General features: G+C 32.9%; 1 protein-coding gene across 2 annotated transcripts in view; it reads right to left on the minus strand.

Moving 5' to 3' along the window:
- Xirp2 (xin actin binding repeat containing 2) overlaps positions 1–13,238 on the minus strand; it is a 75,140-nt gene that overhangs the window by 21,174 nt on the left and 40,728 nt on the right. For both annotated transcript variants that reach the window (XM_076866556.2, XM_076866555.2), the window contains exons 4-5: positions 1,033–1,119; positions 584–656 (exon numbers count right to left, since the gene is read on the minus strand). In XM_076866556.2, coding sequence (XP_076722671.2) covers positions 584–656; positions 1,033–1,119 — 160 coding nt within the window. The remainder of the gene's footprint in view (positions 1–583; positions 657–1,032; positions 1,120–13,238) is intronic.

Here is a 13,238-nt window from a genome sequence, read left to right on the forward strand (position 1 = left end):
TTTTTTTTTTTAACTGAAAACCAAATTACAGATAGCCAAGCCATTGAAGTAATGTTTGGGTCACTGTTGGATTAAATTTCACTTTCACTTCTTCTGGGCTGTAAAAGTCTTTCCCCTAATGTAAGCTGAAAAACTGTACTTCTCTTACATGAACAAAATTGTTCTAATCTCCTATTTGTACATTATAGGACTAGGCTTAGTAGTACTTAAATTTGTCACTAAAATGAACATATCACAGATAATTCTATTATCAGGGAACTTGATAGGCATCAAGTTGTATTCTAGATCTCAGAGGTAAAAAATAGAATTCAGAAGTGACTATCTTGTCACCTTTTGACTTTAAGGATGAACCTTAAAGTTCAGGGGTAATGAGCAGTGAACTATTTTAAAAACATATTGCATCTATTACCACAGGCAAAATCTAATTATGTAGAAACATTACCCTGCCCACTTTAAGATCATGAGTCACAGTTACTAAAGTTACTCAGTAGGGAGAACTGGACTTTGGAAGTTCTCCATTCAAACTCACACACACACAACAATCAGAGAAAGATATATTGGGGCCAGTAATACAGGCCCTTACCTGTTTCTTGAACATACTGTTGAAACTGAGAAGCTTGTTTTAGTTCCTTGGTGTGCTTTTCAAGATGAGACACCTGTATTTAAAAATAATTTTTACAAAGTTACTGTTTTTCAGGAGTCAGTGATTTGAATACTATGAATAATATTCTTCATCTTAGTGATTTTTATGTAAGACTTCAGTATAAATTGAGAGATGGTAATTAAGTTTCTATCATTTATTTTAAAGCAAGAACTTGAGTTAGAAAAAATTTGAATCACTACCTAACGTGCAATCATATTCTTATAAAAGAATTTCAACTTGAAAATAGAGAGACACTGATATATCAGTGTCTATTTCTATTAAATACATAAAGGACAATAAAAGCAAAATTTACAACAAAAACAACAAAGTCAGAACTTGCACAGAGTTTTGGAAACTGTTTGAAAAGTATTGTTTCTCTAAGTAGTTACCATTTCTGTTTGGAGAACATCAATTCCATGTGCTTTGGAAACTTCTTGATCATTTCTTCTAATTTCCTGACTGCTATGGATTACCTCCTGAAAATACACAAGCAAACAAACAGAAAAGCCTTAAGAAAAGTTTGAACATCTAAACTAATATAATTTCATTGACAGAGGATTCTAAAAAAAAAAAATATGAAGTTTCTGAAATTTGATTGGCTGCTATAACAAAGCAGTAAAAATTTAATTGTTTAAAACTGCATAATGTTGTTATTTTATATTTTGTAGTTTGGAAGTCTCAGCAGGTATCAGAAGACATGCATTCCTTCTGTAGACTTTAGAGGAGAATACATTCCCTTGCCTTCCACAGATTTTGGAAACTGCCCACCTTTCTAGGTTCTTGGCCCCTCTTTTACCAGGCCAAGACCTTTTCCCACTGCTACCTTCTGTCTGATCCTCTCTTCCACTTTTAAGGGCGTTTATGATTACATTGGACCCACTCAGATAATCAAGAATTATACCCCTGTCATACCATCAGTTAATTAGCTCTTTTATTCCTTCTGCAATCCCAATTTCCTTTTGCAAAATAATTTAATATATTCACATTCTGGATTAGAACATAGATCACAAATGTTAGTGGTGCATCTTGTATTCAATTTGAGAAAGACGGACTTCAAGAATAGAGATATTTAGAATTAGCTAGAGGGGAGTGAAGAGAGGGTAGGTGGTATAAGGGTAGGAAGGCTGGTAGAATGAATTGGATATTATTACCCTATGTGCATATGTGACTATATGACTGGTGTAATTCCACATCATGTACAACCAGAAGAATGAGAAGTTATACTCTATGTATGAGGTGTCAAAATGCATTCTACTGTCTTGTATAACTAATTAGAAAAATAAAAAAAACTAAAAAAAATAAAAGCAGTAAATAAAAAGTGATACAGAATAAAAATTTTTGATGAAAAAGAAATATATTTTGTTGATCATAAGTCACATTTTTATTTATCAAAAACACATTTTGTTCTTCAATTTGGCCATTCGATGTGGTTACTCATTAAGAGTTCAATTAAAAACTGATCATTAAATATGACCAATACACACAGGCCATGTTATGATAGCGTATATCTCATTATCTTTTTTCATGGAGCTACTTTTGATTTTGGTAAAGTTAAAACAGTTGACCCTAACTGAATTGAAAACTTTGAGCTCCTGATAATTTTGGTGATCCAGCCTTGCTTTCACTAGAGAATATTATTCTGACATGAGTATAATATGGATTGATATCACAAAGTACTTAGCATACTGGTACAAATCCTAACATAAAAAAATAAGGATATAGACACCCTCTCTTTATAAGCACACATGGGTTTGAATGTATTTGAACCTTGAACTTTACTTTTATCTTGATATCTAAATGACTAACAAATATTATTTTTTGACATCTGATTTTAAAAAATCTGTTTTAGTAAAAAATAGTCAAGTGAGGTAAGGTATGTTATCATTATTAACTAAATAGGAACACTAAAGTTTGTTTTTCACTGTGAGTTAGTTTTAAACTATCACATTTTTTAAACCAAGATTAACTGTAAAATATTTAATAATGAGATCTTGAACCAGTCCTTTCCTTGCTACTAAGAGTACATGACATTTGCCCCAAAGGTGTTTGGAATACAAGGTTAAGGGTCAAGTTAACCAAGGAGCAGTTCATTCTTAATTTAGAGATATATCGTACAATCCAGCTTTATTGTACTTCTCTAGGAAGGAGAATTGAGAAGCATAAGTTAAGACAACTCCCAAGAGTTTTGTAAGCAAATAAAGTAAAAATGTGGGCTTACACTTTAAAATTTAGGTTATAATTCATTAAATTGAAGTACACTAAATTTTTTTTCCTGAACATAATGTCTTCCTAGTTCCTGTTAGTGATCTACATATTTCAAATGATATTTGATAATATGTTTGACTCACAACTGTGCTAAGGCAAAGTTCACAAAATGAATAAATGAATGAGTGAAATAGAACCTTCAATTAGTAAATTAATTCTGTTGAAACTTATACTTTCCAAAGGTGGTCTAGAAACTGGGAACAGAATAATAAACAAAATGCTGTACTTTCTCGAGAAAGATTATAGATAGAAACTAAGCAATCCATGTTCTTTCCTTTAAGTTCAAAGGATCAGAATTCCATATAAGATGCCTTACATAATCAAGTTTTATTTAAGAGTGTTAATAGCATTGTGCTGGAGGGAACCATAAGAATCAGTGAATAAGGCAGATAGAAAAAAGGCTTGGGTACAAAGGACAACTCTTTTCAACAGTGACAAATCTTCTGCCTACAGAGATATGGTGTAAATATCCCATGACTTATTCTGCAGACACTGAGAAGTTGGAAGAGGTAATGAACAGACTGTGAAGCAGCAAAAGATAATGAAAACCTGACCATAGCCAAGGTCTTTACTGAGGGGCACCACAGATATTTTATTGAGTCATGTCTCTACCCAGAGGTCTACCTGCCATCTGTGTCCTAATGACATCAGCAAATGATCTCCAGTGTCATTTAAAAACTTTGGATTACTGAACACCTACAGAAATCAATATTTCTTCCTGCTTTTGAAAACTCTGAAGATCTGACAATTGCAGGTTCATATTTCAACATAGAAGTATCCGGCTGAAACAACGAGGGGCTGGCTGTTTTGGTCAGGTATATAGTTTTCAGGCCATCATCCTTATCACTTCCTAAAATTTAAAACCAAGTTGGTGTTTTTCTAAACCCTTTCTGGTATCCACAGACATTTTAGGTTCTGATACCTTCCAACAATTGTCATACGGAGAGAGTAAAGTGACATGAATCTCTGTGTGAAGAAAAAAAATGCAAAATAATCTGAGTAGAAAAACTGTAAATAAATGTATTTTTGTCATATATTTCAAAATTTATCATTTTCTGGAGCAAACACTTTGTACTTAGTATGCATCTAATCAGGTGAAAACAATCTATGCCTATTATCTCTAAACATATTTTCTTGTAGGAAATGGTACAACATGAGCCATACAAACATACATAAATTTTGCTTATAGTTGTGTCTACTTCAGCATTTATGTTCTATTATTAAATAGAACTGTAATTGCTACTCTAGTTTGGTATGTTAGAATCATGGCATCAATTTTACTGCCCCCTGGTTGTTGTAACTTACATGAAATCTGTCTTAAGATATTCCAAGATTTTGTTTCCTTCATTTTTTTTTTCTGTTTCCCAACTGTAATTTGGATTTTACATCTGACTTACTTTCTTCCCAATTTTTGGTGTCTATAGCGTGTAGAGTTAAGTAAAAGAATGAATCATTATAATGCTAAGGAAGAAATCAAATTACACAAATAAAATAAAATAAATAATTCTAGTCAGAACACCATAGATAAACTCACATGAAATGATTCATGAAATTGGTTGCTGAAAATTAAATTCAAATATAGACCAGACTGCAAGACACAAAAGTGCTATTTTGTTCACAGGTGGATTAACCAGTAACCAGGATTCAGGGATTAGTACTAACTCTTTCCTCAACTAGGTTTATTGTAATCTTGGACAAATCCCTAAATCACACTTAAATCCAGCTTTTTCATTTCAAGCAGCCACTAAAGGAAAGAAAATAAATAATATATATGATCTAACATTGGAATATAAAAGAGAAATTTTAACAGAATTACAAAGCAATCCTATAATGTTTGTATGGCTCACATCAATCTGAAATTTGCTCATATATTAGCCAAGTATATTACAAAAAAATCTATTGTTGATATACACATCTTTGGAAGAGATTTTTCCAGCACAGAAAATAGTTTGTGGGCTGGGGATGTGGCTCAAGCGATAGCACGCTCGCCTGGCATGCGTGTGGCCCGGGTTCGATCCTCAGCACCATATACAAACAAAGATTTTATGTCCGCCGAAAACTAAAAAATAAATATTAAAAATATTAAAATTCTCTCTCTCTCTCTCTCTCTCTCTCTCTCTTCAAAAAAAAAAAAGAAAAGAAAATAGTGTTCTGCCTACCCAACTTGTCATTGTTGTTATGAATATAGGAAAAGACATTGCAAACTTTTCCAATAAAAATGCAAACTCATTTGGATGCAATGAGTGAGAAAAAAATAATTTTTAATGGTGTCTCACAATGATTGTTAGGAATATACCCAGTAGAAAAAAAACATGTAAGGAAAGACTGAAAGAATAATAGATAGATGTCTCACCAGAGTGGGAAAAAAATAGAAATTCAACCTCAATGCCAGTTATTCAACATTTTTTCCTGTACCTAATCTCATTTTTAGTAAAACTAGAAAGGGATATGATGTATTATCATTATTTACTTTTTTTGTGCAAGACAGACCTAAACTACACAAACATACTAGTTATCATGCCAAATTGGCAATGGAGTCAAAGTTTGAAAGGGTCATCGTTTCTTTTAAGTGATGAGTACAAAATCTGTGGTGGATACATTGTGCTTATCTTGATTTGCATATACACATGTTTTCTTTTGCTTAAGTTTTCTCTATTTTTTGAAAACACTACACTAAAACTTACTATATAACATCTAACATCCTTTGGTTTTGTGCTAGAATTTATCATAATCACTATAACCTTTTGAAAGCTTGGCTCAAAAATTATTTTCTTTTTGAAATTTTCCCTGACTTTTCTTTTCAGGGTTAGCTGTTCCTGCGTCTCTCTCTTTTCTCTTGCTCTTCCTATGACTATCAGTACACATTTCTATTATTTACCTCTCATGTTTCACAGTCATCACTTTTTAATATAACCCTCTTCTTTAACTGAAGTGAGTCTCACATTGGTCCTCAAATTGCAATGTTTAGCATCTCAGTGCATAGGACATGGGAAACTTGTCACTTTTTTCTCTTTAAGGTGTGAAAATTTTATAGTTGGTTTTATCTTGCTTTAAAATTTGAGATTCTGGAATTTTCCACACAGCCCTGTGATTATTTTTTTGGCATTTTGTCTTATACTCTTAATACTGAATATTTTCATAATTGGTAGGTGAAGTTACTAAAGCAGATGTGTATAACAATAGCGTTCAATCACTTTACAGAGTGTGTTCAGAAAGAGAGTGCTTGATAATAGTTCAAGGGATCAGAACATCTAAGGAAAAATGTGGGCAGTGCGATGATGCTGTACAAGGTAGTTGGCATCATCAGTGAAGAATATTGCATTGGGAGGAATTACTACAGTGTGAAAAAACTAGGCTGAGATATTTATGATGACAATGAAAAGCAAAGCTTTATCCTCATTTTAAATTTGTATTTATGGACCGAGATTATCTAACATAGTCTTGAGCAATAAAAGATAGCTTTTTTAAGCAAATGATGCTGGGAAAACTGGGTGACTATACATAGAAGAATGAAACTAGACCCCTATTTATCAAACTGCATAAAAATCAACTCAAAAGGAATTAAAGAATTAGTATTAGACCAGAAATACTGTAACTGCTTGAAGTTAACATAACGTCAACATACTAACATATTGGTGTGAGCACCACCTAATAAGACTCCTAAAGCTCAATAAATAAAACCAAGGACAAACAAGTGGGATGGCCTCAAGTTGAAAAGCTCCTGCACACCAAAGAAAATAATTTATACTTGAAGAGCAAGCCTACACAATGAAAGAAAAATCTTTGCCAGCTACTCTTCCAATAGGGAATTAATTAATATCTGAGATCCATAAAGATCTCAAAAATCACCACCAAAGCCCCTCAATGAATAAGTGGGCAAATGAACTAAGCAGACGTTTCTTAAAATAAGAAATGCAAATGGCCAATGAATATATGAAAATATGTTCAGCATCCTTAGCAATGAGAGAAATGAAAATTGAATCTATACACAGATTTTTCCTTACTATGGTCAACTATACTGAGATTTCTCCTCACTCCGGTCAGAATAGCAATCATTAAGAATAGAAATAATAATAAGTTCTGGTGAAGATGTGGGGAAAAATATATACTCATGAATTTTTGGTGGGACTGCAAATTAGTACAAAAACTTTGAAAATCAGTGTGGAGAACTCTTAAAAGACTAGAAATATAACACCCATATTACACAGCTATCCCACTTTTTAGGATTTATCCAAAAACTAAAATCAGTATACTATAGTGATATATGCAGACCAATGTTTATAGCAGTACAATTCACAATAGGCAATTATGGAAACAACCTAGATACCTGTTAACAAGTAAGTGGATAAAGGAAGTGTGGTATAAATGTACAATGGAGTTCTACTCAGTTATAAGAAGATGTAAATTATGTCATTTGTTGGCAAATGGATGGAACTGGAGAACATTAAGACTTAGAAAATCAAGCGTTGAATGTTTTCCCTCATTTACAGAACCCAGAGAGAAATGAGAAGTTTTTAAAAAGGTAGATGTCTTAAAAGTAGAATAGAGAAAAGTTTAGTAGAAGAAGGGGATCAAGGAAGAAGGAGGAGGGAAGGAACTGGGGAAAACACTGAACAAATTATGCACATGCATGTATGAATATAACACTTTTATGTATAACTATCATGTACGTATTAAAAAGAACAATAAATATATAGAAGTGAGACCAGCAGAGTAGAGTAAGGGTATTGGGATGAAGAGGAAGGGAGAAAAAAGAGAAGTACTGGGAATTGAAATGAAGCATTATGCTATATATGCATTTATGAATATGTCAAAATGAACCCCATTATTATGTATAGGTATAATATAACAATAAAAAAACATTTAAACCCATCAATGGCAAAGGAGAATCAATGTGATTTTAAGTCCTAATTCTTTGTATGATAATAAACTCAGAAAAATGAGATATTATATCCCACCTGATTCAAATGTATGATATGTCAAAGTCATTGTATTATCATGTGTAACTAATTAAAACAAATAAAAAATAGAAATAAAATAAATAAACAGAAGTGAATCCTTTAGATTTACTTAATTCGGTAGCAGTCCTGTTTATGGTTTGGGGATTGCACTAGCTGCATTATTGGACCTAACAGACTAATATGATGCAAAATATCTGAAAAAATTCAAGGTAGTGACTTCTTCCTTTGAGAACACTGTATCTTTAAATGTGAATGACTCATAGAGACTGAACTTTAATTATTATAGACTGAACATTTAATTATTCAACCAACAGTTATTGAACATTGGCTATTTCATGCATTATGCTAAATATTGTCAGCATTTTTAAATAAGTGAACATATTTTCATCTGCCTCTACATCTATGATGTGCATATACATATACACATATATTTAATGGTATAGGCTCAGTTAGCTTGATATTCCCTTGAAACATGAATTCTAAATATATGTAGTTGATGAATTATGCAAGTTTATTGCATTAGTTTTTCAGAGAATTGTTTTTCAAATAATCACATCTCTTTCATGACTAATTCCTTAACAATTGAGATTTGGTCATATTTAAGTATAAAGAGCAAATGCCATTTTTAATAAAGTTTACTTAGTTTATATTTTAGACAGCTTCTTCACTGTCATGACAAAAAGACCTGACAAGAACAATTTTAGAGGAGGAAAACTTTGTTTGGTACTCAGTTTCAGAGACATAGACTCCATAGACATTCAACTCCACAGCTCTGGGCCCAAAGTGAGGCAGATCATCATGGTGGAAGGGTGTGGAGGAATGCAGTTCAGGATATGAAAGTCAGGAAGGAGAGAAAGCAGTTTTCATGATGGACAAAATACATTCCTCAAAGTCACATTCCCAGTAACCCACCTCCTCCAACCACACCCTACCTACCTACAATTACCAGCCAGTTAATCCCTATCAGTGAATTAATGTACTGATTAGTTAAAGGCTCTCATAACCCAGTCATTTCACTTCTGAATGTTCTAGTATTATCTCACATATGAGCTTTTTGGGGATACCTTATATCTAAATCATAACAGTTTAAAAGTTAAAAAAAAAATGTTTGTCTTCCAGAAGGGAGAATTCGGTGGAAGCAATGCCAGCTTTAGCTGCTAGAACCCTTACTGTTCTCTTCTTATCTAAAAGTATCACTTAAGGAGCCATATCCCAGAGTTAAATACAGATGAAGATTCACGAAAAGAACACATGAAAGATGTACTCTTAATCAGGTCCCCAAACATATCATATTAGTTATATACATGACAATATTTATTTGATGAACTAAAAAAGAAGCTTACATAAAAACATTCTATTTACAATAAATAAAAGGTATTTTCTAGAAGTTTTATGTTGATGTATGTTAAAGGTATATATATATAAAATGTATATATATATATATATACACATTTTTTTCAATTCATTATAGAAATATATGTACTTTCAATTCACACATAAATACATATATACATGTGTATATAAATATATATATGCATATATATTTGAATATGTTTATATATACATAAGACTAGGATATAAACATAAAAGTATAACAAATGAGAGCAAACTTTAAGAGCACACCTATGCTACTTAATGCTGTTTGTATGTCCCTTGAGCCAGGGCCTTCTTTGCCCTAGAGCTTCTGACCCTTTGAAGTCCTCAGATGTTTAATCTAGACTATTTTGATAGTCTCCTAAATTGTCTTCTTCCATCTAATCATAACTTCATTTATATCAACTCTATAATAGAGTCAGAATAATCTTAAAGGCATATCTATTTAGTTTAGTTCTGTATTTCTTTGATGATCTCCTGAGAATGCAGTAAAAATTCTTTAACATGGCAAATACTTTTCTCTATAATCTGTTTCCTACATCTCCACCTACATGCTTCAATTCTTTATCAATGTATTCACAATTATATCATATAATTTTACCTTTTGTCCCAGTTATCTCTTTGCCTAGAATACATTCTGTATTCCTGGAAAATTATTTCAAGTTTCAGCTGAAGCATTTTTTGCCTTTAGATGTCCTTCTTGATTATCTTTCACTCAGACTAAAGTTTATCATAGTGTCCATGTTTCCCAGTGAGCCTCATTTATATTTTCTATCATAGCATCTACCATACTGCATTTGTAATTATCTGCTTTATGTCTGTCTTTCTGATAGAGTAAGCTCCTTGAGGGCAAAATAATGTCATATTCATTATTGATTTTTTTTTTGTTTTTGACATATGGTGAGTCCTTAGTGATAACCAGCTGAATAAAAATAAATAAGTAAATGTACAGGACAGGTCTGGAATCAGCCTTCCAGGATGAGTATCACATTTGTTCTCATTCCTTGGGAACATTAGTTAGACCATCTACATCTATGTGTTTGTTTCTAGTTGGAAAAAAAAAAAAAACAGGAAAAAATAATAGTACCTATCTTTGAAGGTTATTGTGAGGAGTAAATAAATTAACATATACAAAACTCTGTCTAATGAATGCCACAGCCATATTTACTATCTTTACTTATTTATCACACACTTATTTACATCAAACATTTTTGTAATAGTTCAGTATTCCCCCCGTAGTAAACAAAGTCAAAGGTGGGGTTGGGCAGAGATTGAATGAGAGTAAGGTTATGTCAATGAATCAGATAACCTCATGGTATAATTCATTCCAGAAACTAAAAAGAAGCATCTCCTAATGCATGCATTTTTTTTTTTCTGTACTAGAAAAGTAGTGAATCAGGGGTTTAACTAAAACAGAGAGAAGCAAAAAGAAGAATGTACATATTATGATCCTTCAAAACCATTCTGCTCTCTGGAGCATGGAAGTATTCCCTGGAGATATGGCTAAGTGTGGGTTCATGATCACAATTTAGTTACTCTATGGTTCTTTTATGAACTAATACCTTGTGAATGGTCAGTTCATAGTTATTTAATCTACTATTGTATAATTCTTTCCACACTTATCCTTTTCCTAAAAGACACTATTATATGACTCTCATCTCAGTAATAAAGAATGTTAACTTTGGTGTTAGGTCTTTTTGATCAGTCACAACTTCTAGTTACAAGCATTGGAATTTGACTAATTTAAACAAAAAAGGGACTTTATTGAAGAGATGTTGTAGTGCCTCTCAAAGATTCCGCAGGACTGGAGGGTTTGTAACCAGTAACAGTGCAGAATACAATTGTAAAACTATCAGGTGAGCCCACCCTTGCTATTGCCACATGAACCAGACCAGGCTCACTGCCAGCAACATTAATAGTGCATGCTGTGTCTTATTTCTGGAATTGTTATTATTGGAATTGGATGTTGTGATTCTTTGCCATGGCCATCACCAAAACTGATTCTGTGGGGGGTCCCAGTTTCTAATCTCACTAATTTCTTATATATATTCTTAGCTGGAGGTGCCCTATTAGAGCAGTCTAGTTCACAGATCTGGATTCTAGATACCAGGAAGGCTAGGAGAGGAAGTGCCTATTTTCAGCTTCTAGTGGTGACCGGTTCTGCCTCATTTGTTGGTGGAATAGAAGGAGGTTCAGGCATCAAAAATTAACCCTTGTTAAGAAAGTATCGGTCATGAACACTGACAGCTTCTTAACCAAATGGAGACCAGTTAAAAACACAAAATCAGTTCCCATCATTTTCAACAATTGATAACATAGTAGAAAGCACTTTCAATCTGATTTAGGCTTCTTTCTTATTTTTATTAGGTTAATATGAGTTTCATGTGATTGTACAAAGACACATAGGAAGACTTTGAGGCAACACAATTTGCCTGCTAAGTGTCACAAGTTCTTATTATACAAGTGTGCCTCCTTTTATTTTCTATCACTCTGAGTCTTTATGGCCTCAGTCTTTTTTGGGGGATGGGAGGGATGACATGCTTAATCCCTATATAAAATCCTAACAAGAAGGAAGAATAAATTAGATTTGGCTTTGATCTAAGCATTACAATGTTGTCTATGCAAACAAGACATTTTAGGGAAAATCTTAACTATGACTAAAAATAAATAGTTTGATCAGTTAGTTTTTTTTTAAAAAAAAAAAACAAGGAAATATGGGGATATCTAAAAGGGTACTAAGTTGTAATTTTATTGGCGAATGTATCTACAAGCAATTTGGGAACTGGAAAGTGATTAGTGAGGTAGATAGGAGTGTTGGGTGTTGGCTAGAATTTGTCATCAGTTAAAGTGAGATATCAGGTAAACAAGTCATAACTAATTTCAATCTCAGTGTCTTCATTGGTAAGCTGCTGAGACAAAGATTGGGGAAGCACCGAAAGAAACTGAAAGGGCTACATTGATTATTGATACTTATCGGAAAATATACAAGGCCCATTGCACTGAATAACATAAAATTTCTTTAAAATTTGACAACTAACTTTCTATACATTGACTACACAACAACATAACCAGTAAAAGGGGTTTAAGGAGTAATGCTATCCAACAACTTAAAAAATAACATGATATGCCACAATCATAGCAGATTGACTAGAATCCCATCAGTCAGATATTTGAACTAAGTTTTTTTTTTCTTTTAAAGTAGTAAGTGAGGTATTCAATATGCATTTGTAAGGATGTAGAATATATGCTCAATGGTATACTTCTTCATAATAATAATCCCTACACAGTAAGGAAATGCTTACATTGTGAGGAAAAGAAGGGATTATACTCATGGGAGAAAGAGGAAAACTTTCTTGATTTTCAAATTAAAAAGGGAAGAGAGAAGAAAATTAATTAAATTAATTAAAATTAATTAAATTTATTAAAAGGGAAAGAAAGAAAGGGAGGGAGGGGAGGATAAAGGGAGGGAAGAAAAAAGGAGGGAGAGAATGAGAAAGGAAAGGAAAAGAAAAAAGAAAATATGATTTGGGTGGCTTCTATGTGTTTCTATTTTTAGAATCATGATATAAAGTGCTTACGATAAAAGACTCATGAATGAAAGCCCAGCCTAACACACTCCCCAAAATGTATCTAAACATGGCAATATGTCAAATTGCTACCTTAGATTATTATAATTTGTACCCTAAAGACGAGGAATAAATTGCAGTGTATTATGTCTCCAGAGGGCACTGGTATTTACCTCAGGATAAGAAAGGTCATTGAGCACTTGGCTTCTCCTTTTGGTATCCATCCAGTGGCTGGTATATAAAGTGCCCTGTTCTCCTGATGGGGTGGGAAATGAAGTCACCTCCCCTCATTCATCATTCCTAAGGAGATGAACAATTCTCTCTTTACTATGTCCAGGTAGATCACTCAGGGGAGAAGGAGAAAGAATCAAGGAAGGGCAGTTAGAAGATATAATCTTGCTCATTGCCCTGTAGTGTTGAGTTTTGTGA

This window comes from Callospermophilus lateralis, chromosome 9, assembly GCF_048772815.1.
Source record: "Callospermophilus lateralis isolate mCalLat2 chromosome 9, mCalLat2.hap1, whole genome shotgun sequence".
NCBI lineage: Eukaryota > Metazoa > Chordata > Mammalia > Rodentia > Sciuridae > Callospermophilus > Callospermophilus lateralis.